At 40.7% G+C, this 26,978-nt stretch overlaps 1 protein-coding gene across 1 annotated transcript in view; it reads right to left on the reverse strand.

Annotated features, from left to right (window-relative positions):
- Positions 1–26,978, reverse strand: part of LOC126199025 (high affinity cationic amino acid transporter 1-like) — a 161,618-nt gene that overhangs the window by 82,115 nt on the left and 52,525 nt on the right. The window contains exons 2-4 of the mRNA XM_049935724.1: positions 18,029–18,268; positions 13,541–13,669; positions 6,400–6,555 (exon numbers count right to left, since the gene is read on the reverse strand). Of these exons, the coding sequence (XP_049791681.1) occupies positions 6,400–6,555; positions 13,541–13,669; positions 18,029–18,260 (517 nt within the window). The 5' untranslated portion in view covers positions 18,261–18,268. The remainder of the gene's footprint in view (positions 1–6,399; positions 6,556–13,540; positions 13,670–18,028; positions 18,269–26,978) is intronic.

The following is a 26,978-nucleotide window of genomic DNA, read 5'->3' on the forward strand; positions in this document are numbered from 1 at the left end:
GAAATTAGCGGAGATTGAGGCCTGGTGGGTAACGGGAAGAGAGGATATATTGAAGAGCAAGTTCCCATCTCCGGAGTTCGGATAGATTGGTGTTAGTGGGAAGTATCCAGATAACCCGGACGGTGTAACACTGTGCCAAGATGTGCTGGCCGTGCACCAAAGCATGTTTAGCCACAGGGTGATCCTCATTACCAACAAACACTGTCTGCCTGTGTCCATTCATGCGAATGGACAGTTTGTTGCTGGTCATTCCCACATAGAATGCGTCACAGTGTAGGCAGGTCAGTTGGTAAATCACGTGGGTGCTTTCACACGTGGCTCTGCCTTTGATTGTGTACACCTTCCGGGTTACAGAACTGGAGTAGGTGGTGGTGGGAGGGTGCATGGGACAGGTTTTACACCGGGGGCGGTTACAAGGATAGGAGCCAGAGGGTAGGGAAGGTGGTTTGGGGATTTCATAGCGATGAACTAACAGGTTACGAAGGTTAGGTGGACAGCGGAAAGCCAGTCTTGGTGGAGTGGGGAGGATTTCATGAAGGATGGATCTCATTTCAGGGCAGGATTTGAGGAAGTCGTATCCCTGCTGGAGAGCCACATTCAGAGTCTGTTCCAGTCCCGGAAAGTATCCTGTCACAAGTGGGGCACTTTTGTGGTTCTTCTGTGGGGGATTCTGGGTTTGAGGGGATGAGTAAGTGGCTCTGGTTATTTGCTTCTGTACCAGGTCGGGAGGGTAGTTGCAGGATGCGAAAGCTGTTTTCAGGTTGATGGTGTAATGGTTCAGGGATTCCGGACTGGAGCAGATTCATTTGCCACGAAGACCTAGGCTGTAGGGAAGGGACCATTTGATGTGGAATGGGTGGCAGCTGTCATAATGGAGGTACTGTTGCTTGTTGGTGGGTTTGATGTGGACGGACGTGTGAAGCTGGCCATTGGACAGGTGGATGTCAACATCAAGGAAAGTGGCATGGGATTTGGAGTAGGACCAGGTGAATCTGCTGGAACCAAAGGAGTCGAGGTTGGAGAGGAAATCCTGGAGTTCTTCTTCACTGTGAGTCCAGATCATGAAGATGTCATCAATAAATCTGTACCAAACTTTGGGTTGGCAGGCCTGGGTAACCAAGAAGGCTTCCTCTAAGCAACCCATGAATAGGTTGGTATATGAGGGGGCCATCCTGGTATCCATGGCTGTTCCCTTTAATTGTTGGTATGTCTGGCCTTCAAAAGTGAAGAAGTTGTGGGTCAGGATGAAGCTGGCTAAGGTGATGAGGAAAGAGGTTTTAGATAGGGTGGCAGGTGATCGGCGTGAAAGGAAATGCTCCATCGCAGCGAGGCCCTGGACGTGCGGAACATTTGTGTATAAGGAAGTGGCATCAATGGTTACAAGGATGGTTTCCGGGGGTAACAGATTGGGTAAGGATTCCAGGCGTTCGAGAAAGTGGTTGGTGTCTTTGATGAAGGATGGGAGACTGCATGTAATGGGTCGAAGGTGTTGATCTACGTAGGCAGAGATACGTTCTGTGGGGGCTTGGTAACCAGCTACAATGGGGCGGCCGGGATGATTGGGTTTGTGGATTTTAGGAAGAAGGTAGAAGGTAGGGGTGCGGGGTGTTGGTGGCGTCAGGAGGTTGATGGAGTCAGGTGAAAGGTTTTGCAGGGGGCCTAAGGTTCTGAGGATTCCTTGAAGCTCCGCCTGGACATCGGGAATGGAGTTACCTTGGCAAACTTTGTATGTGGTGTTGTCTGAAAGCTGACGCAGTCCCTCAGCCACATACTACTGACGATCAAGTACCACGGTCGTGGAACCCTTGTCCGCCGGAAGAATGACGATGGATCGGTCAGCCTTCAGATCACGGATAGCCTGGGCTTCAGCAGTGGTGATGTTGGGAGTGGGATTAAGGTTTTTTAAGAAGGATTGAGATGCAAGGCTGGAAGTCAGAAATTCCTGGAAGGTTTGGAGAGGGTGATTTTGAGGAAGAGGAGGTGGGTTCTGCTGTGATGGAGGACGGAACTGTTCCAGGCAGGGTTCAATTTTGGTGGTGTCTTGGGGAGTTGGTTCATTAGGAGTAGGATTAGGATCATTTTTCTTCGTGGCAAAGTGATATTTCCAGCAGAGAGTATGAGTGTAGGACAGTAAATCTTTAAGAGGGCTGTTTGGTTGAATCTGGGAGTGGGGCTGAAGGTGAGGCCTTTGGATAGGACAGAGGTTTTGGATTGGGAGAGAGGTTTGGAGGAAAGGTTAACTACTGAATTAGGGTGTTGTGGTCCAGATTGTGTTGATTGGAATTTTGAGGTTTTGGAGGGAATAGAGCTGGAAGTGGGAGATTGAGTAGATGGGAGAGACTGGGTTTGTGTGCAATGAGAGGAGGTTGACGTTTGCTGGAAAGGTTGTGAAGGGTGAGTGAGTTGCCTTTCCGGAGGTGGGAAACCAGGAGATTGGATAGTTTTTTAAGGTGGAGGGTGGCATGCTGTTCTAATTTGCGGTTGGCCTGTAGGAGGATGCTCTCAACAGCCGGTGTGGATGTGGGAGAGGAACGATTGAGGACTTTTATTAAGGATAGGAGTTGACGGGTGTGTTCATTGGCTGAGTTGATGTGTAGGTGAAGGATTAGGTGGGTGAGGGCAATGGATTGTTCAGTTTGGAACTGATATAGGGACTGATGGAAAGAAGGGTTGCAGCCAGAGATGGGAACTTCAAGTGTGAGGCCTTTGGGGGTAATGCCAAATGTCAGACAAGCCTGAGAAAATAAAATATGGGAGTGTAATCTGGCTAGGACGAAGGCATGTTTGTGGAGGGAATGTAAATAAAACTTAATGGGGTCGTTGTGGGGGTGTTGTGAGGGTGACATGGTAATAGAAGGTGGAAAGTGTAACATGAGGCTGAAATGAAAATGAAAATAAAAATATATGGGGAGAGATAAAGGTGAGCTGGAAAGTAACTGGAGATCTGGTGTGAAAAAAGGCGAAAAGGTGTTAGTTACAGATGGGCTATGTTGGAATTGGGTTGGTAGACAACGATGTGCACCAAGGTTAGGTGGTTGTGTTGCCGCCAAAACACGTTAAAGGACGGAGAAATTCGGGAAAATTTCGAACAAACTACGTGTAATATATTAAAAGGAGTGGTTTTGCGGTGGCAGATTATGAAAATCTAGTTCACCTTTATCTCTCCCCACATATTTTTATTTTGATTTCAGCCTCATGTTACACTTTCCACCTTCTAATACCGTGTCACCCTCACAAGACCCCCACAAAGACCCCATTAAGTTTTATTTACATTCCCTCCACAAACATGCCTTCGTCCTAGCCAGATTACACTCCCATATTTTATTTTCTCAGGCTTGTCTGACATTTGGCATTACCCCCAAAGGCCTCACACTTGAAGTTCCCATCTCTGGCTGCAACCCTTCTTTCCATCAGTCCTCCTACAGGCCAACCGCAAATTAGAACAGCATGCCACCCTCCACCTTAAAAAACTATCCAATCTCCTGGTTTCCCACCTCCGGAAAGGCAACTCACTCACCCTTCACAACCTTTCCAGCAAACGTCAACCTCCTCTCATTGCACACAAACCCAGTCTCTCCCATCTACTCTATCTCCCACTGCCAGCTCCACTCCCTCCAAAACCTCAAAATTCCAATCAACACAATCTGGAACCACAGCACCCTAATTCAGTAGTTAACCTTTCCTCCAAACCTCTCTCCCAATCCAAAACCTCTGTCCTATCCAAAGGCCTCACCTTCAGCCCCACTCCCAGATTCAACCAAACAACCCTCTTAAAGATTTACTGTCCTACACTCATACTCTCTGCTGGAAATATCACTTTGCCACGAAGAAAAATGATCCTAATCCTACTCCTAATGATCCAACTCCCCAAGACACTATCCAAATTGAACCCTGCCTGGAACAGTTATGTCCTCCGTCACAGCGGGACCCACCTCCTCTTCCTCAAAATCACCCTCTCCAAACCTTCCAGGAATTTCTGACTTCCAGCCTTGCCTCTCAATCCTTCTTAAAAAATCCTTAATCCTACTCCCAACATCACCACTGATGAAGCCCAAGCTATCCGTGATCTGAAGGCTGACCGTTCCATCGTCATTCTTCCGGCGGACAAGGGTTCCACGACCGTGGTACTTGATCGTTCGGAGTATGTGATTGAGGGACTGAGTCAGCTTTCAGACAACACCACATACAAAGTTTGCCAAGGTAATCCCATTCCTGATGTGCAGGCGGAGCTTCAAGGAATCCTCAGAACCTTAGGCCCCCTACAAAACCTTTCACCTGGCTCCATCAACCTCCTGACCCCATTGACACACCGCACCCTACCTTCTACCTTCTTCCTAAAATTCACAAACCCAATCATTCCGGACGTCCCATTGTAGCTGGTTACCAAGCCCCCACAGAACGTATTTCTGCCTACGTAGATCAACACCTTCAACCCATTACATGCAGTCTCCCATCCTTCATCAAAGACACCAACCACTTTCTCGAATGCCTGGAATCCTTACCCAGTCTATTACCCCCGGAAACCATCCTTGTAACCATTGACGCCACTTCTTTATACACAAATATTCCGCACGTCCAGGGCCTCCCTGCGATGGAGCATTTCCTTTCACGCCGATCACCTGCCACCCTATCTAAAACCTCTTTCCTCATCACCTTAGCCAGCTTCATCCTGACCCACAACTTCTTCACTTTTGAAGGCCAGACATACCAACAATTAAAGAGAACAGCCATGGGTACCAGGATGGCCCCCTCGTACGCCAATCTATTCATGGGTCGCTTAGAGGAAGCCTTCTTGGTTACCCAGGCCTGCCAACCCAAAGTTTGGTACAGATTTATTGATGACATCTTCATGATCTGGACTCACAGTGAAGAAGAACTCCAGAATTTCCTCTCCAACCTCAACTCCTTTGGTTCCATCAGATTCACCTGGCCCTACTCCAAATCCCATGCCACTTTCCTTGACATTGACCGTCATCTGTCCAATGGCCAGCTTCACACGTCCGTCCACATCAAACCCACCAACAAGCAACAGTACCTCCATTATGACAGCTGCCACCCATTCCACATCAAACGGTCCCTTCCCTACAGCCTAGGTCTTCGAGGCAAATGAATATGCTCCAGTCCGGAATCCCCGAACCATTACACCAACAACCTGAAAACAGCTTTCGCATCCCGCAACTACCCTTCCGACCTGGTACAGAAGCAAATAACCAGAGCCACTTACTCATCCCCTCAAACCCAGAACCTCTCACAGAAGAACCACAAAAGTGCCCCACTTGTGACAGGATACTTTCCGGGACTGGAACAGACTCTGAATGTGGCTCTCCAGCAGGGATACGACTTCCTCAAATCCTGCCCTGAAATGAGATTCATCCTTCATGAAATCCTCCCCACTCCACCAAGAGTGTCTTTCCGCCGTCCACCTAACCTTCGTAACCTCGTAGTTCATCCCTATGAAATCCCCAAACCACCTTCCCTACCCTCTGGCTCCTACCCTTGTAACCGCCCCCGGTGTAAAACCTGTCCCATGCACCCTCCCACCACCACCTACACCAGTCCTGTAACCCGGAAGGTGTACACAATCAAAGGCAGAGCCACGTGTGAAAGCACCCACGTGATTTACCAACTAACCTGCCTACACTGTGAAGCTTTCTATGTGGGAATGACCAGCAACAAACTGTCCATTCACACGAATGGACACAGGCAGACAGTGTTTGTTGGTAATGAGGATCACCCTGTGGCTAAACATGCCTTGGTGCACGGCCAGCACATCTTGGCACAGTGTTACATTGTCCGGGTTATCTGGATACTTCCCACTAACACCAGCCTATCAGAACTCCGGAGATGGGAACTTGCCCTTCAGTATATCCTCTCTTCTCGTTATCCGCCAGGCCTCAACCTCCGCTAATTTCAAGTTGCCGCCGCTCATACCTCACCTGTCTTTCAACAACTTCTTTGCCTCTGCACTTCCACCTCGACTGACTTCTCTGCCCAAACTCTTTGCCTTTACAAATGTCTGCTTGTGTGTGTGTATGTGCGGATGGATATGTGTGTGTGTGCGAGTGTATCCCGTCCTTTTCTCCCCCTAAGGTAAGTCTTTCCACTCCCGGGATTGGAATGACTCCTTACCCTCTCCCTTAAAACGTACATCCTTTCGTCTTTCCCTCTCCTTCCCTCTTTCCTGTCGAAGCAACCATTGGTTGCGAAAGCTAGAATTTTGTGTGTATGTTTGTGTTTGTTTGTGTGTCTATTGACCTGCCAGTGCTTTTGTTTGGTAAGTCTCATCATCTTTGTTTTTAGATATATTTTTCCCATGTGGAATGTTTCCCTATATATATAATGGATGGGTAAGTGAAATGTTACATGTGAGAAGCAGATAAGTGAAACCCATCAACTTACATGAGAGCAGTACTGTTATTCCAAATGCCAAAAAGTCTGGATAGCTGGATAGAAATTCAGCAGTTATAGGCAGTTCATCTTTCAAAGTAGCTGACATGCTGTTGTTTGCTATGAAGTCAATATGTCCAGCAAGACTTCTAGCTATACTTGCAGTTCCTGCAAAAAATAAGTGCCAGGGATAACAACTTCTACCTTAAAAAAGACATGCTTCAGAAAGTATTCACTTCATTCTGTTAAGGTTAATGCTGTGTCTGATTAATTTGATACTTTCAATGGAACAGTTCATAATGTCATTGAGTCTCTTAAGCTACCAATGAATAATTGTGCACCAGTGACATTGTTCCATGAGGAGATATGATGATACTGCTAATCTTACAAGGAGTATTACATATGTTTTATGAAACTTCAAACAAATTGTGTTTATGAGAGCAATCCAGAAAGTACCATCCTTTCTAAAGAGGAAATAGGGGTGTGACCTGAACAGTCACTGCACTGTCTAATGCAGTAGGTCAGTGGGCTTAGAACTTTGACAGCAAGAAAGATACACTTCCAGTAGCAATTCAGAATGAGCACTGCAACTGAAATTCCCAACAAGTGTGAAATTTGTTCTATGACATTGTTTTTAATGACAAAAGAATACAAAGCTGTTAACACACATCTGGAAATTTATTCTGTATACAAACCAAATGTGATGAGTGATGTGTTGTGCATCAGTGGTGTTGTTTGTTTACGAGTGTAAGGATGAAATATATTATGGTGACAGAAGTAGCCATTTGTCTGTAGTAAGTAAACAAAATTGTACAAAAAAGTGATAAAAAAGCTTGTGAATACTGTCATTTCATAGCATCTCAACTGTGATACAACTTTCTATAGATTTCTTGGAGTGTTTCATGTGATATGATGGTATAGTGTCACCAGATGTCAACCATGACACTATATTTCTCCCACTTCATCTACATAATGAGAAAAAAGATTCAGTATTTTGAATAAGATAATGGAAAGACCTGGTGAGAAGTACATAAACTAGGAGTAAAGGTAACAACTCACAAAATCCTAGAAGCACTGAGTCATCAACAGACACTTAAATGAGACTGAAAGCTTTGATAGCTTTCAAACAAGTCCTTTCTTTAAGTAGAGTACACATACATATGTGCACAAACCCACTGACCTCCCCTCCTCCCCCTTCCTCCCCCCCCCCTCCCACACACACACACACTCACACACACACACACACACACACACACACACACACACACACACACACACACATCTGAATGGCTGCATTGTGCTGTGCTCGCTGAATGTACAATACAGCAACTGGAGTTCTGCAATTTGGTTGGAATGAAAGGGGGGAGGGAGGGCCTCATGCAGAACAAAGTGCACAACGGGAGTAAGGAGGCACAGATTATTAATGAGAGTTAGGGAAGTGTTGCTAATGTCCCGGATGGAGGCAGCTTGTGAACAGATAGGAATGCAGGAGGAAGAAGCAACTAGTGTACAGGACGGGAATGCAACACGGGTTTAACACTAGTGAGTTTGTGAAGCTCATGATGGCGATGACACGAAAAACTGGATTGGAAATGGGTGACAGAAGAGAGAAAGGTGAGGCTATGGGGAAGAGGGTATGAGTGCAGGATGAGTAAGTTCTGGGACAGTGCGGAGATGAGTGTGGGGCAGGGGACTAGCAGGAATTGAGAACACGATGATTATAGGAACAAAGGATTTGTGGCAAGGACAAACCCCATGGACGTAGTTCAGAGAAGCTAGTTTTAGGGAGCAGGATCTAGAATGTATGTGTTATGAAGCAGCCATTGAAAACAAACATGTTGTGCTCTGCAGTGTGTTCTGCTGCTGGGTGGTCAGCTCTGTTCTAGGTCATAATTTTATGATGGCCATTCATTTGGGTGGACAGTTTGTTGATGGTCATGTCCATATACAATTCTGTGCAGAAATTGCAGCAGAGCTGTTGTATGACATGACAGCATGCCTGTGGCAGGATAGGGTAAGCATGTATGGGACTTGAATAGGATGGGCTCAGTGGCTATATCAGACATGTCTTGTGCTTGCATCTTCCACAGGGATATGATCTATATGGCTATGGCAAAGGGTTAGGAGCGGGTGAGACATAATGATGGACCAGGGTATTGTGTGGAATGTAGGGGCAGCAGAATACCTCCTTGGGGTTGATGGGAAGGGATGTGGACAGGATGTTCCTCATTTCAGGGCACACAAATGTGTGTGTGTGTGTGTGTGTGTGTGTGAGTGTTTTTACTGTAGATAAAAAAACAAGTCATTCAAAAGCTAGCAAACTTTTCAGTATTGTTTATGTGCCTGTTGATGACTCAAGTCCTCTAGTGTTTGGCGAGTATGTATTTTATATTTCCATCCGTCTTTGTCAATCCTCATCTTGTTTACCATTGAGTCAATCTCATCCTGTGGTCTGAGTGATCTGTATTTCTTTACCAGAATTAAGAATTAACTGTTCTGAAAGTTAGTATACTGTCACCTCTTTTACTTTCATGTGAGTCTATTGGCACTACTAAACATTTTGTCTCCTCAGTTTAAGTAGGCCCTACTAGCCAGTGATTCAGTCTCATAATTTATCAACAACATATATGTTTATTATTAAAAAATATTTCAACATTTGTATCTAGGAGGAAGCAAAAAAAATTGTCAGTATGTTTGTGATAAGTCTACATCAATGAATACTGAATTCTTCATCCAGACCCTGAAACATTATCTGGGAAATTTAGATATGATTTTTTGAAATCTTTGTTTTTTTTCATTTTTTCCTTCTTTTTTTTTCTTCGCACTTTTATGTCATATGACAATACCTGATTGTGAAAAACATATGATGTCCACCTAAAATAGAGTTTTACTAGTGATATAATTATCATTTCACTCCTCCTGGTACTGAGTAATATCCTAAGAGATCCCCTCTCTATGGCCACTCACACAAAAAGAGTGTTTTGTGCTATCCAAGAGAGGGTGGGGGTCGGGGTCTCACTCCATTGAAGCAGTCATGGACATCCAGACTGCAGTCTAATATGCACTGTACTATGCAGCCACAGTTACAGTGTGCGTGGTTTCCTCCTAGAGGGTGGTACTCTTCCTCATACATCATGCCCTAACATCTCTCCTGCCATAGTAATCGGTAATGCTGTGTCTGATTCACTTCTCTTGCTGAGTCACCTTGTAGTGGATGTGATACAGCGCTGTACACAACAGTTTTGTATTTGAATTTGAGCTTACCAAATGGTGTTTACTTATGGAAAAGAACATAGCAGCGGGCAGCAAGGTTGTATCAAGAGAACTATCCCCACCGACAACAACTACAGCATTCAATGTTTGCCACAGTGTTTTTCCATTAGTCAGAAACAGAGTTGCTTCAGGAAGCAGAAAATCATTAAGGATGTACCTGAAATGTTCAGGCATCAGACTTGGAGGAAAATGTGATTAAAGGCAACCACAGTGTCAGTACCAGTTGGCCTGCCAGTACAGGGTAAGCGAGATGACCATGTGGAACATTCTCCATGACAATTGTTATGACCCTTATCATTTACAGCATCTGCAGGGCTTACTAGTGACAGACTCTCCACATTGGGAGCAGTTTTGTCACTGGTTTCTTCCCCAGGCAACCACAATTCTGAAATTTCTGTCATCCATCTTATTCACAGATGAGGCCACCTTTATGCGGAGTGGTATCTTCAACGTTCATAACAGTCATCTATGGGATAGTATGCAGAACCCCCATGGTATGGTAACAACGAATCATCAGAATTGGTGCAGCAGGTATGTGTGGGCCAAAATAATTGGGGACCATGTTCTGGGACCAGTCTTCCTTCCATGTCACCAACAGGCTGGAACTATTGGCATTTTTGTGGATGACTGCTTCCCCTGCTGAAAGAAGTGCCACTGATGATTCAAACGGTTATGTGGCTGCTACATGATGGTGCTCCAGCCTGCTTCACCAATAAAGTATGGATGCATTTCAATCATGTCTTCCCTAGTTGATGGATCAGACAAGGGGGTCCAGTTGCATGGTCTGCTCATTCACCAGATCTCAACCTGTGCAATTTCTGTTTATGGTACCATCTCAAAAGTATTAAGTATGCAGAGCCCATTACAGATGTGCAGACATTGGGGCAGCATATTCATGCTGCCTTTGACACTGTTCAGATGCAGCCTGACTGATGTGAACATGTAACAGAGAACATGCGCTGAGGCACATGGAAACCATTTTCAACATGTAATGTAACTGTGGGTGCATGGTACAGCGTTTATTTGATTGCAGTCTCTGTAACAATGTATGATCGAATAAATGATCTCTAGCATGGGAACCATGCATTTCCAGACATAATTTCATAAGACATTTTTGTTCTGTATCCTCTCATCCATCAATCCCTAGAGTTTGTACATAGTGGAACAAATCGCTCTCTATACTCATCTCTTTATAAGTTTATTCAAGCGATGTTCCAACGAAAATTTGTTATTTGTTTTGAAATTTTGTGTTGTCAGTAACTGATTTAACTATACTTTCCTTTTGTTATATCATAAAAATATTTGTCTTCTCGTAATTTATTGATTTGTTTGATATATGCTGTACATATGGTTCTCTTTCTTGGCATTTTTTTACTTACATATGTACTGCAACTGCAGTACAACAACTTCATTAAGTGGTTCATGCTTATCTTATATTTAAAACTACTAACAAAATTACTTGCAGGTTTACATTTTTCCTTGACAGCCTTTTTATAACTGTTTTACATATGCTTCACAGCTTGTGCCATGGACCCTTTCTATCAGCATCAGCTTTTCTGAATTCCACAGGTGGGAACTCTCCCTGCAATACATCCTACAGTCCTGTAAACCTCCTGGTCTCAACTTTTGTAATCATTGGGCTACACACACCTATTAACTTCCGTGTTCCCACTCCAGCACCACTCAGTCCTAGTCCGCTCTTCCCGCCAATGCACCTGCAGTCTTTTTACTTCTCTGGTTCTTCCTTTTCTACTGCAACCCCCCCCCTCCCCCCTCCTTCCTTTCCCTGTCTCTGTCTAGCCACCCAACTGCACCTAACTGCCCTACCCTCTCTCAACCTTGCCCCTGTATGCTCCCACAAGCAGCATTTTACCATCCCCCACCCCTACACTGCTATCCCTCCCTGTCCCTGCCCCAGCCTCCCTCCTTACCCTCACCACCAAATTTCTTCCCCCATCATACACTGCTGCTTGCAGTCTGGCCTTGGCAGACAGAGAGTTTGGACATGTGGATGTGAGTTGCTTTTGCTAATGTGTGTTTGTGTTTTGTCTAATTTGGGTGAAGGTCTTTCTGGCTGAAGGCTTACTTGTCTTTTTGTTGTTCCTATCTGCGACTCGACATTTCTACTATATGTTCAGTAGAAATCTATCATTTTCATAATATTGTCATTACATATGCCTTGGATCAGTACACATCTTTTATTCTGTTCACAGTTGCTTCTTCTTCAATGACAGATGATAAACTATACATCATTGTATGTAATTTGCGTTTCCAATATTGCTGAATATTTTTTTAATGAGAATGTATTGGCCATTTGCAAACCATTGCAAAAATGTTGTCATTATATAAAGAGGTTAAACAATTTTAGTATTTTTTCCTCCTAAAAAATTTCAAGGTCTTTGACAATATGTATTAATACCATAATTATATTGTGAGTTTTTTTATCAGCCTCATAACATACATAATCTAGATCATTTGATTCAGGTGCAGGTTACATGTCAAAATTATGATAAAATTTCATTGTAACCATAGAACAGCTGATGGTAGCAAATAGCACCATAATAATAATAAAGAAATAATAATATAACAAAGATCTAACACTTAATTAGCCCTTGCTCAAATTACCATTTCATCCTCTATGAATTCTTCTATTGAAAAGTAGCATTTCTCCCATGGAATCTGCTGCAGCCTTTTTAGAATCTCTGGCTTCATATTAAATATGACTTTGCCCTTCAACTTGTTATATATTGTCATCCCCTTATACTGTGGAATCAATGCATATAATTTCAATTTGTGCATGGCCAGCATAAAATTATTTTTATTTCTCATGTTATATGTTGGTTAAAATGATTCTCTTCAAATAATTTTTGTTAGCTGTGTAGGGATATTATAATTTCATAAATGTATTTGGAGGGAACAGTTACAATTTGTAGTTTCTGAAATAACGGGTGACTAGATCCTGTTTGCTGTGCAGTACACATGTATTTGATAATTTACTTCTGCAATTTCAGTATTCGAGGTACACTATTTCAACTTCCCCAGTAAATTATACCACATCTAATGACAGATTCAAAATAAGAATGGCATGCCCTTTTTTGTGTACTCAAGTCAGCAGAATTTGCCAATATTTGCTCTGCAAATGCAAAATTGCTTAGTTTATTTGATAGGAAGTCAGCTTAAGTTCTTGTCCATATTTAGTCCTAGCAATTTGATCCTGTCAAGTTCTTCCACAAATTGATTTGTTGTGTTGTTAAGTTCCACCCATTTTGAATGCTTGTTTTGAAATGTACCATATGGGTTTTTGTAATGTTCAGTTTCAACTCGTTCTGCTGGAACCAGTTTTCTAGGGTATCCAGTGTGCTTATGATGGATCTCAGAATGTTTTCTGCATGGTTATCCTCTATTGAAACAGAAATATTATCTACAAACAGAACTGATGGAAAATTTATATTTATTGGTAAGTCATTTATGTAGAACATGAACAAGATTGGCCTCAAAATGGAGACTTGAGGCATATCTTGTGATACTTTACTCCATTTAGGATAATAATTCACTGCATTTGAAGTGATAGTTAACCTGTGCTTTCTGTTGTGCAAGTATAGTGTAATTATAGTGTTATCAGGTGATTCTTAAATAGGCTATTTTGTCAAGTGCCTCCCTAAGGAACAATAGAAAAAAACATTTTTTCAGGAAACACCCAATGCAGTCATCATATTAAAACTGCTGGTAACTACAACACTAATTTTTGACTATTGTTACTGTCCCATAATAAACCTAAAATTCAGTCAAGCATTTAAAATTTGTTGTAATACATAATTTAAAGAGTAAAATTATGAGACTTACCTTCAATTATGTAAAATATTATGGATGATTTTCTTACCTAATACATAAACCATTATGAGGGTCCATCCTACAATAAATGCTACTAGCTCACCAATAGTAACAAAACTGTAGATATAAGCACATCCAGCACGAGGAAATCTAGCAGACAGTTCTGCATAACACAGACCTGTGAATAATACCACATACAGTTTTTAGTGCTTTTTTTATGTAACAGCCAACTTAGCTGTCATATTAAATCTTATTTTTTATTTGTAGAACAGTGACTTTGAAAACAGGAATGAGACAACCCATAAATACTTCAAACTAATATCAGCTCTAATGACTTATGAAACAAAAGAAGTGGAACAGTGAATAAGAACATAAATAACAAATTTTCATTCAACCTGAGAGAAGACAATAAGGTTTGTCTTAAGCAGTGTGTAATCCATGAATACCAGTTTTTCATTAACACATTGTAAAGCTCTTAACATACCTTTTACAATACTGACAAGAGACAGTGAACATGATTAGTCAACCAGAGAGACCTAGTTTTTGCATTGTGTTTAGATGTTAACAAGGAGTCTTTGCACTAAATAACCCTCTACATTGTGCACATGCAGAATCAGACATCATAGGCATACTGCCTTGACTTAAGGGACCAGAGGGCTATCTGGATTCTTCCACCTCATACAAGTTTCTGTGAGCTCTGAAGATGGGAACTTACCCTCCAACGTTTTGAAACCCTTCCTGATTAAAACTCTGTTAAGCTAGCCCCTCCTTCTGTCTTTTCATTTTTCCCTGCCCTAATTCTTAATTTTGTTATTGAGCTCTCTTCTCTTCAATTGATCTTTACTTCTCACTCCGCCCATATCATTCTGGACTGTAGCTGGCTGTCTTTGACCTAATCTCTCTGACACCTCCCCCTTAATCTTTGATCTCTTGTGTCTCTCACTACAGGTGGAACCTTCTTAATCTGAGGTATGAATGACTTGCCCTTTCTTTCTGACCTTCCACAATGTGTTCTTCTCTCTTTCCTGGGGAAGGAATTATTAATTGTGGAATGTACATAGTGAGTCACTTTTACTTTTACATGTGTCTATCAGCAGTACAACACATTTTTCCACCTAAGAGTGAGTACTGACCAGCAGTAATGTCTTATACTTTGTTTTCTCAATTGAATTTTCCTTTGATATCTACCCCATGATATCTTCATGGAATACAACTTATATGTCATACAATTTGTAACAAATTGGTTATGAATGCAACCAGTTTTTGTAAGTGGATTTTAATGTTTATACAAGCTCAAACAAGGTATTAATCTGCAGAGAAAATCAGTTATTTAGATGAACTCCTAAATTTGGTTAGTATATCATAGCATTTATCTGGAAAATAGTGATAACAAATCACTTAGAGGTATTATAGTATCAAATGTAGCTAAAATTCAAGTGGAAGTAGTCACAAAGGCAAAATGGCAGGGTAAACCAAACAAAAGTAAATGATTTCTATTCAGTCTGCATGTGCAAATTAGTACAACAGATTTTTTACCAAAACAGACAATGGCTGTCTTTTGCTGGTACATGTGACAGAAAAAGTTGAATAAGTTTTTGTAACTATTTATATACTTGGTCTGGATAATGGCTGTGCACACAGACTTGTTGGCATTTGTGAGTGAGACCTACTTCTCTAAAGATTAACACACAAAATGGAAGACATTGGTTCCATTTTCAGGTACAGCTGAGGGGAAACATGATGAGGTTCTCCAGATTGACATTATCCAAGATTTCATTAGAAATTGGAGCACAAAAATGTTGATATTGTTTCTTCTGCTAGACCAAAGCTGATTCTGCCACTGTCTTCATCCATTGGAATGAGTACTTACTCTTTACTTAGCCGAAAATAAAATAAAATAAAAATAAAAAAATAATGAGACATCTTTTGAGAAAACATACAATCCATATTATTGTGTGACTAATGAAGCTGACACATTTGCTGCCATGCAGGCACTGGGAACGAGGTCCCTATAGGCCATTTTTTTAATGTTATTTTGGTTTGTAACCATGTATTGAATACTTTCTAATGTCATGAAATGCACCTCCAATTCACGTAAGTTTCAAAAGAGAGTTTAAATTGTGAGGTCACTGACATCCTCACAGCTGAGAAGTTGAGCTAGATCACATAGATTCAGTCAGGAGTTTATTAGTAGAACATTGGGGAAGTGCAATCAGTCTACAAAAGAGTTTTCTTACAAATCACTTGTGTAACTGGTTCTAGAATATTGCTCAAGTGTGTGGGACCCACATGAAATAAGGAATAACAGTGGATATTGAATATATACAGAGAAGGGCAGCACAAATGGTCACAGGTAAGCTTACTAACAAAGTTTAAAAAACTGGCTTTAAATGATTACTCTAGGGATATACTAAAACCCCTTATGTGTCACTCACATAGGGATCGTGAGGATAAGATTAGAATAATTACTGCATGCACAGAGACATTCAAACCATCATTCTTCACACACTCCATACATGAATGAAACAGGAAGAAACCCTTATAGGTGATACCCTCTGCCATGCACCTCAAGATGGTTTGCAGAGTATATATGTAGATGTAGAACTTCCTTGAAAGAGGTTGCCATTGAGAGCTGTGAGGATGCCTGCTACCTCACTTTCTTACATGACTTGATAAAGAATGAGGGAGTAAATTATCTGAAAAGCATCCAATGTTGTATATTAGATATATGCAATAAACAACATACTGCAAGTATGAGTAATATAAAAATAGGAGCAAAGAGTGCCGAGATGCCGAGCTAATGACACACTGGTCTAAAAATTGTCAGTGACAACCGGTGCATCCCTTGGCTGCATATTTTTCCATTAAGTACAAAACTACTTTTTCTGCAAGATTTTTACGGACAGTGCACAACCAACTAAACAGTTATCCTCAGCACATAAACAGCTTGGTTTCATAGATTGAAGACACTGACTCTATGTTTATGAGCTTTTCTGGGAATGCACTGATGAGATAAAAGTTGTCTGCAGAAGGTCACCATTGACTTCTCCACTGCTAGTATCTCTCCTGGTTCTTTTTGTGAGCAAAACACACTCTGAATCATATCAAGGAGTTTTCAGATCTTGAATATATTGTCACTTTTGTCCGCCACTGCATTGTCCTCAAAATGAATGAACCAAAATAGCAGTTGAATTCGACTGTGGAGAATACTTGTGCTCCAGTAGTCAGCAATGTGTGAGTAGTGAACTGGCCTCATGCACATAATTGCACCAAAGAACTTGAGCATCTCATCACTGTTTCATCTCCTTCCAAGCTGTAGCCCTTGCTTTACCATGAGGCTGAGCTGTATCCAAGAATTGTGTGGCATTTCTGTTTGTTGCAGTAACAATAAACCCTTAAATATTGTCCCCAGTGAAAGAAAAGACTTGCATAGGTTTCAGATCCTTCTGATTTGGAGTATTGTATTCTTCAGTTTTCATATTTTTCAGTCCAGTGCAGCCCAGTTTTTATCTCCACTTCCTTCTAGAAATTGAGGGGGGATAGATTGTATAATCGATGGTTCATTACCTTTTGCCAGTTCCTTGTCACTTTCATTGTCTGATGACAAACTGTTTACATGTGAAGAAGTTTCATTTAGCATGTAGTCATCATAATCGTCATTACCCAAGTCACAACAATCAGACAACTCACCATCATCAGCATTGAGAATTTCTCTGTTAAGAAACCAGATGTATCTTTCCATCTCTGTTAACCACTAGAGGAACAGGGGCTTCCATCTGCACCTTGCTTCATCCATGGCCCATCACTTTCAAGATTAGAAGCAGCCATTTAGTGTACAACAGATGGCAAAGCAATTTGGTATTTTGCAGGTGATTTAATAAAGAATAATTCAGAAAATGCCAAATAATTACATGAGATATACTTCAGTTGCTTATTCCAACACTTAAAATTACACTGTCACATTGTTACACAGGAATATTTCATTAGAACTAGAAAACATGGAGGAAAACTACACAGTGAATTAAAACCACAAATCAAGATTCCAGAAGCAGTACCACTACTGCTATCTAAAGAACTAACTATGAAAACAACACATCAGAACCACACCACACAAAAGTCAGGATTCTAAAAAAAAATGCACTTGTGATCTAGTGGCCACTGCATTCGCTATTAACATTATCCTGTAAGTCCACAGAAAAGGCAGATTTGGGTTTTCTGCCAGGCCACCCTGTTTCAGGGTAAATTGAAAATGTCACAAAAGCTATGGGAGCCAACACCCTTATGGCCTTTGAGGAACACACTAGTGAGGTTCCCAAAGCTCTCAAGGCAACAAATTTGTTAACAAAGTTTCTCATTTGTACTATTTCTGTTCTAAAAGCTGGAATGCAACTCAAATTTGTATTTAATACTCTGTTGTATAGTAAATTCAAGAGAAAAGTTCTGTTTAAACTGAGTCTCTCGAAACTGCTGATTTTCATACTCATTTTGTAATAAGGATTCTACAAACAATAGCAGCTATTATATTATTTTAACTCACCAGCAATTACAGATGCAACTGCAGCTATACTGAAAGAGGTTAGTACTCCAGGACCAGCATAATACCTTGAGACTGTTCCTGGAATGACATATACCCCAAGTCCAAGTCCTGTGCCAACACCAATGCCAACAAGATCAAAGAGATTCAGTATTCTTGCAAGATGACTCTGAGCAATGTCATTAATGTCAGATGACTTTTTCTGAGAAATTTTATGCAGTAAAGTCCTCAGCATCTTGAAGTCTGCAATAAAAATAATACCAGCTTATAAATGTTTAAAATCTTGGTTTTTACAGTAGATAGTTATATTCTTTAACAATATCATAAATTTGCACTTCTGTCCAAGGACAACCATGTTTCAGAATGGAAGAGGGTGTAGAAAAATTTTCAGTGGTTGCTTTAGGGGTCCTGGATAAAGGGGAACTTGTAACAATCATTCTCCTAGCCTTCACTAAACAATTTGAGGAAGTTGGTCATGAAATGCTAATATATGCCTAGAATATATCTAAATATTATATGCCTAGAATGTTACTCAAATGAGTGAGGCTCATACTAAACAGGACTAAAAGGGGATAAATAAAGTATACAAAGAAGAGCAGCACAGGTTTGTTTGAGCCATGTGAGAGAATCATGGAGGTGTTGAAAAAACTGAATTGGTAAATTCTTCAAGACAGACACAGCTCTAATTATCCCATGGAATCCCACTTAAAAAGTTTCAAGAACCAACTGTAAGTGACAAATCTACAAATATACTGCAGCCATGTATGTAGTGCTCCCATAGAGATTATGAAGACAAAATTGGACTAACTTCAGAACACAAAGAGACAATTAAGCAATCATCCTTCCTGCACTCTGTATGTCAATGGAATAGAGTGAAGCCCTAATAGTTGGTACAATGGGAAGTACTCTCTGCCACACACTTCACAATGGTTTGCAAAGCATAGACATATGATTGTTGGTAATTATGGATAAGACACAAGAAAATTTTAAGAATGTTTATATAATGCTTGGGGTAGTGCACAACTGGTCAACAAACAACACGGTAACTCTTAACATAAAGTAAGCAATGAGACTGAAAGTAAATAATGAAACCATAGAGAGTGTAGCCAACACAAAAGTTTTATGCATTTATATTGATCAGCAACTAAAAGATTATAAACATATCACAGTACTCAAAGAAAGAGTTAGCATTGCTTGTTATACCATCCACATATCTCATGCCTTAGAATAATGCAACTACTTCACGTACATTGTGTCTATCATCAATAGTGACATATTGTTTGGTAAATGTTCAAAATGCAAAAGAAGACATCAGAATAATAATTAAAAGTAACTAAAGGTTCACTGAATAACAGTTCCCAGTGAATATGTATTCAAAACCACCAGTTTCATAAGGTTAAAATATTTAGCAGTATGCAACAAACAGTTATTCGCACCTATATTGCTAAACAGCTAACCTGGCTCATGGCGTACTGTCTCAATTGCAAGTCACCTGTGCAACAGCTTTCATGGCCAACAATAATTTGATTTTCAGTACTTCATACGGGGTAACAATTATTGAACTATATGAATGGTTTATGTTAGGACACTCAAACTGTATGGTTGGCTGTGGGCGATAATGGCAATCAGTATGCGCATGCACCTTGTTGTTGTCAGCCATTTGCACAGGAAAATGTCATGGTACCTTGTGCCTGAGCATATAGTGCTTGCGAAGGCCTGCTATGTGAGCAATAACATCCCAACTGCGGCTCGCAGGAAGTTTGCAAGTGAGTTCAAACTGAAGACAACCAGTCCAAGTGTGCCAACAATCAAGAATTTGATTTGCAAGTTTGAGAGAATGGGTATCGTTCAATATGACAGTGTAGGGAGTGTTGTCATCAAAAAAGGGTGAAAACATCAAGAAGACATACACTGTATTTCAAACTAACTGCAAGAAATCAATCAGATGAGCTGCACAAAATCAACCAGGAGACATTGCAACAAATTGTTGTTAAAGACCTGTATCTCTTCCCATAAAAAAATTCAAACCCATCAACCATTAAACCCCAGGGCCATGGAATGGCAGTTGTGTTTTGCCAAAACTATTGTCCACAGAACTGAGGAACAGGACTTTGGTTTAGCAACAAAGCCCACTTTCATTTGGATGGGTTTGACTACAAGCAAAATTGGTGCATTTGAGGGACTGAGAATCTGCATTTCACAATTGAGAAGTCTCTTCGCCCTCAACAGGTGACTGTGTGGTGTGCAATGTCCAGTCATGGAATAAATAGTATGATATTTCTTGGTGGCATAGCGAATACCAAATGGTACATGAAGGTTTTGAAAGATGATTTCATCCCCATTATTGGAAGTGCCCCTAATTTCAACAAGACGTGCTTCATGCAAGACAGAGTTCAACTCTATCAAAGCAGGAGAGTGTTTGATGTCCTGGAGGAGCACTTTGGGGACCGCATTCCGGCTCTGGGATACCCAGAGGCCACTGGCATGAGCCTCAATTGGCCACCATATTCTCCAGACCTGAACACACGTAAATCCCTTTTCTGGGGATATATTAAAGACAAGGTGTACAACAATAATCCAAAACTGTTGCTGAGCTGAAAACAGTAATTCAGAACATCATCAATAGATCGATGTTCCGACACTTCATCAGGTTGCCTATTGGCTTCTGTCTCGGGTTCTTCGGCCGACGTTCATCTAATGATTTTTCTGACGTTTCGCCAGCACGAGTGGCTGGCATTGTCAAAGCTTCACCCTCCATGGGAGGGTGAAGCTTTGACAATGCCAGCCACTCGTGCTGGCGAAACGTCAGAAAAATCATTAGATGAACGTCGGCCGAAGAACCCGAGACAGAAGCCAATAGGCAGTTTGTCAGCAAGTGGCCACGAAAGCCTCAACAATTTTGTACTTCATCAGGTCATGCAGAATTTTGCTATTCGTCTGTGCCTCATCATTGCCAATGATGGTAGGCATATCAAACATGTCATAACCTAAATACAAATATCTCTAGCGATGTTTACATGCTGAATAAAGAGTGAGCACACTGTAGTTTATAACTAATTTATGTTTTTTTCATATAGTTCAATAATTTTCACTCTGCATAATGTCCGCCCCAATAGCTGCGTGGTCAGCATGACGGATTGCCGTCCTAAGGGTCTGGGTTTGATTCCTGGCTGGGTTGGGGATTTTCTCCACTCAGCGACTGGGTGTTGTGCTGTCTTCATCATCATTTCATCCCCATCTGCCGTGCAGGTCGCCCAATGTGGTGTCGAATGTAATAAGACCTGCACCAAGGCGGCCGGACCTGCCCTGCAAGGGCAATGACCCCAAATGCTCATTTCCATTTTTACCATGCATAATTATTAACTGAATCAAAAAAATTCAAATGCTGTCTTAATCTACTCATTAAGTCGTATCATTTTAAAGGCTTAACACAGTAAGGCAATTATTACTGTTAGAAACAGTTTGCATTCCTTGAGACAGTGTAACTCAAAAGGCACAAATTGTCAAAATTTTATCCAGACAGTATTTGAGAAATGAGAGCAGTTAGCAGCTTTCAACAATCTGTACATATAATTCCAAACCTTCACAAAACTTTTCTAGTGTACACCTCACACAAAAATTGAAATAAAAGAAGTTTATCGCATACTACATTTACACTGACACTACATTTACACTGACCATGCATTAAAATCCCAACATCAGGTATAACATTTTAATATAGTACTTCTTTACTACTAATTCTATTCGATACACACTTTGCAGACGATATCCACAGAGACCACTGAATGTATCATTGTATGACACATATCTCAGCAGGTATGTTATAGTAAACATTAAGGTCTCACAGACATCGACTAGGGACAGGGTGGAGGGGAGCATGCAATTCTTAGAAGTAGGGACCTCAACCCTCCCCCCCCCTCCCTGTTCCTCTCCCCCCTCCCTGTTCCTCCCCCCCCCCCCCCCCCCTCCAATCCAAACCTCCCAATATTGAGCATGCATTTCTTACCAGCTGCCCTCCCTCTTTATTGGTACAGCTCTCAAACTTGCATGTAACTTGTTGCATAAGCATATATTTTGATTCAGTATGAGAATAATGACAATTGGATGAGCTACTGTGAGTTCATCTCTGCTACTGCTCGAACCTCTGCATGTGATGAGCTGTATCAGTGTTATTTCCCCTGTGTCTTTACTAACTGAACACTTACACCAGGCCCCTGCAGAGATACATGCTGGGAGTGACGTCTTGCAATTGGCTTGTAGCACATTCACTGCTTGCAAAACCTTTGCCCCCTTGTCCTGGGGCAGCCAGCTTACACCTTATAAAGGAAACAAATGTGTAGTAGGTTAATATGTCACAAAAGTGACACAAAAGTTGGTGGTGAGTCACTAGAAGGAGCAGATACAGGTACAGCCACTTCAATCATTTTTGTAAATAATGCTGGTACTCACTATGCACAACACAGCACACAAATCAACACTATTCATTCAAAGGTTACTTATTGCTATGGTACACAGTACTGTTACATAGGTAATGTTGGCAGTGACTGTAAATATTCTGCAGTGACCACAGTCAGTTGATATTCACCAATCAAGAAAGAGAACAAGTAGAAGTATGCAATTAGTTGAGCCCGCCTGGCTAACCATGCAGTCTATCGCACTGCTTCCCAGGCAGGAAGGCGTGCCAGTCCCCGGCATGAATCTGCCCGGCAGATTAGTAGTGAGGTCCGATGTGCCAGCCACCTTGTGGATGGTTTATAAGGCAGTTTTCCATCTGTGTCAGCAAATGTAGGTTCGTTCCCCTCATTCTGCCTTAGTTACACTATGTCAGTGATTGCTGGGCAAACACTGTCTCCATGTACGCGTACACCATAATTACTGTACCATGCAAACATTGGGGTTATACTCGTCTGGTATGAGATGTTCTCTGGGGGGTCCACTGGGGGCCGAACCGCACAATAACCCTAGGTTCAGTGTGGGGTGGTGGTGTGGTGGGTGGACTGCTGTGGCCTGTTGTGGGGTTGTGAACCACTGAGGGCTACGGCGGGACGGAGCCTCTCTGTCGTTTCTAGGTCCCCGGTTCCATACACAATACACAGTACACACACAATGCAATCAGTATATCAAATCTTCTTACCATTTGAGGCATGTTCACTAATATGGTGCACAATGGATGGCATCAGAGGTCAGTTAGTCTTACTGTGACCCAGTGGAATTACTAATCAGTCTTTCAACCCTTACTGAAATGGACAAGTTTACAGTTCAAAATAAAATTGCTAATGTGCCAGATGTTAGTGGTGGTGAACCTAGACTCAGTGTTAGTGGTGTTCTGTGTGAAAACAAAGGTATTGAAGAAGTGTGACAGTAACAAAAAGCATTGTTTCATGAAAAAATAATTGCAGTTATCAGCCTTCTTGTAGCCAGCAATTTGAATGGACCAGTTTTAATAAGGTAAAAGATGTCTATTTTGCAAAATTTGCAAACAAATACTTGAGAACATCACTCTTAGTTTTCTCAAAAAATGGAAAAACTTTCATCATTGAAGACGATTCTACTCTTGTCAACAAGATTCCAGGCCAAAGACACATCTGTAGGTGCTCCAGATGGTAGTGGGGTACCAAACAGTCACCTGCCATACTACCCAACAACCAGGAATGATGGTGCAGGGTGCCATTTCTTTTCATAACAGGACCCTTCACTTGTCATCCATGATAACAGCACAGTGATACGTCAATACTATTCTATACTCTGTTTTGTTGCCCTTCATGACAACCCATCCTGGGCTTACATTTCACCAAGATAATGCCCATCTGCAAACGGTGAGATTTTCTACTGTTTATTTTTGCGCTTGCCAAACACTACCTCGGCTAACAAAGTAGTTGGATCTCTTCCCAACTGAGTACATTTTAAACACTATTGACAGGGTCCTCCAACTGACTCAGGATTTTGACGATCTAACATGCCAATTTAATAAATTTGGCATGATATCCCTTAGAAGGACACCCAACAACTCTATCAATCAATGCAAAACCAAATGACTGCTTGCATAAGGTCCAGAGGTGGACCAACACATTAATAGCTGCTCAATTTGTGAAGCTCTTTCTCTTAAATAAATCATCCACATATTTCTGAAATTGTAATCATTTGTTTGTCTGTACATGTACATCACATCTACTGATGTCCATCCCATTTGGATAATTCCTTCATTCTGCATATTTTTCACCTTTCTTTCCTCGTGGAGTGTAGTAGGGATTATTATGATGTCAAATGTTGAACGTATGATGTGAGAGTAATTAGCAAAAGAGTCTGTGACAAGAGAAAATGTAAATGTTGTGAATAGCTAATTTTGCAAGTATGAGAACAAAGCAATATCTGAATTGAACTGTAAACTGTATACTCAGTAGAGATGAGTATGATATGGTAAAAGTAATTCTGTGATAATTAACTGAATTATTGATTGAAATGAAATGTTTTAATTATAATATACATACTATAACACAAAAAGCCAAGTAGAAACCCATGTCAATAGACAGGAATTTACAATGATGTAAATTGAGAAATGGGGTTCTATTATTGATTATGGGGAACATTAATTAAAATTAAAATATGACAGACAGATGAATTAGAAGAAACAAATTAGCACATTAATTATTTAGAGTTTATCAATTTTACGACAGCAGTAAATTTTTGACAGATCTTTAAGTTCATTTTTTGTTTTTTTCCTACTCAACCTGTTGTGTTACATGCATGCAATGACAAAATCTTGCCCATAGTTCATATATGCAATCCTTTTGGGATGTATGTAAAGTAGGCTGACTCTTAATGAAAACACTTATTCCCTGTCAAATGAACCATTCAATACTACTTCGCAAAGTATATGCTATGTGGCGAATGAATGAACACATGTTGTAATGTTATTAATTGGCTAAATTGATGAAATACTGATACTTTTAGCATAGTTATTATGAACTATAATCAAATTATTATGAAATATAGCTTTCATACAAACATGAACTCAATGAATGTAAACTCATTTAATACAACTCACATTTATTAAAGTGGCGCAGGAAAACATATTTTTTGTTGCTGTTCAGATCAATGAAAAGACTTTGAAAACATGTTAGTAATAAAATCCATTCTCTAATTAAAGAGTTATTTAGTTTTGTAAATTATGTGTTACTGTAACCTAAATCCAGTAACTCTTTCTCTAAAACTGTACAATTTTTAACTGAAATCATCAAAATTTCTATGTTAAACATCATAAGCAGCTACATTCCAATTGTTATAATCTACAGAATAGAATAATAGAATGGAATAATTTTATTGTCGTTAGGCCATTAAGGCAATAGACAAAGACATATTTATAATACAATATAATTCATGTTGCAAAAGAACAATAGGTTTGTTATTACATGGTTGTATTACAATTGGTGAAATCCTAGAGAGTCATACATATATTACTATATAATTCCTGTTGCAAAAGACGAATCAGTTTGTTATTACAGTATAATATTACAATTGGTAAAATCCTTTATATCGTAGAATGGGTGGGCAACTAACCAGTCATACAGTGCTTGTTTGAATGGTTGCTCTGGTAAAACTTGTATAGCTAGTGGAAGTTTATTAAATAACTTGTGCCCCATTAGTTCATAGCTGTTCAGTGATTTTGAGAATCTGTGGAATGGAGTATAAATACATCTATTCATTCTAGTGTTGTAGCAATGTAATTTTATCTGTCTTTAGCTTTGGGTAGCTTCTTTCTCGTGTAGATTAAATATATATATATATATATATATATATATATATATATATATATATATATATATATATATATATATATATATATATATATATATATATATACAGGGCGTTTCAAAAAGAAAGAGCAGATTTCAAACATTTATTTCTCAAAAACTACAAATGATAGAAACACAATTCAAACGTTTCTTGTCAGAGAAAGGTTCAAAGTTTTTCAATGGTCCGCGCAGAAGTTCCATGCAAATCCGCAGTGGCGCTGGCGTTTGTTTGTAGGAAAATGGCGACGACACCACAGGAACGATCATTTTGTGTGCTGCAATTTGCAAAGTTAGAGTCCATTGTTGGTGTGCAACGTGCATTCCGCCGTCAATTCAACAAACAGCCGCCTCGTCATAAGCAAATTTATGAGTGGCATCACAGATTCGTAGAAGATGGTTGCATCTGCAAGCGAAAAAGCACGGGTCGTCCACGCACATCGGATGAAAATGTCGAGCGTGTCCGTGCAGCTTACGAAAGGAGCCCTAGAAAATCCACGGCACGGGCAAGTCACGAACTAAACATGTCTAAAACAACGGTATGGCGCGTTCTGAGTAACCGTCTGCACATGAAGCCGTACAAACTGCAGTTATTGCAAGCATTGCGTCCTGACGACCACAACAAAAGGTTCGAATTTTCAACTGCAATTCTACAGGACATGGAAGAGGACAATTTTGCCGAACGATTAATTTTTTCAGATGAATCAACGTTTCACATTTCTGGTAAAGTTAATCGGCATAACGTACGAATTTGGGCGAGTGAAACTCCGAGGGACGTTATTCAACATGAAAGAGACTCACCAAAGGTTAACGTCTTTTGTGCAATTTCGGTAAACAAAGTTTATGGACCTTTCTTTTTCATGGAGAAAACTATCACAGGAACCATTTACCTGGACATGTTAGAAAACTGGCTATTTCCTCAACTTCAGGAAGATTCAAATCACTTCATCTTCATGCAAGATGGCGCCCCACCACACTTCTCTGAACCTGTACGACGGTACCTAAATAACACCATTCCAGGACGGTGGATTGGAAGAGCAGGAGCACAAGATCAATGTCATCGTCTGTGGCCTCCCAGGTCACCAGACCTTACTCCCTGCGATTTTTATTTGTGGGGGTACATAAAGGACTGTGTTTATGTCCCACCTATGCCCGCTACTCTT

This window comes from Schistocerca nitens, chromosome 8 (genome assembly GCF_023898315.1).
Source record: "Schistocerca nitens isolate TAMUIC-IGC-003100 chromosome 8, iqSchNite1.1, whole genome shotgun sequence".
In the NCBI taxonomy this organism is placed as follows: Eukaryota; Metazoa; Arthropoda; class Insecta; order Orthoptera; family Acrididae; genus Schistocerca; species Schistocerca nitens.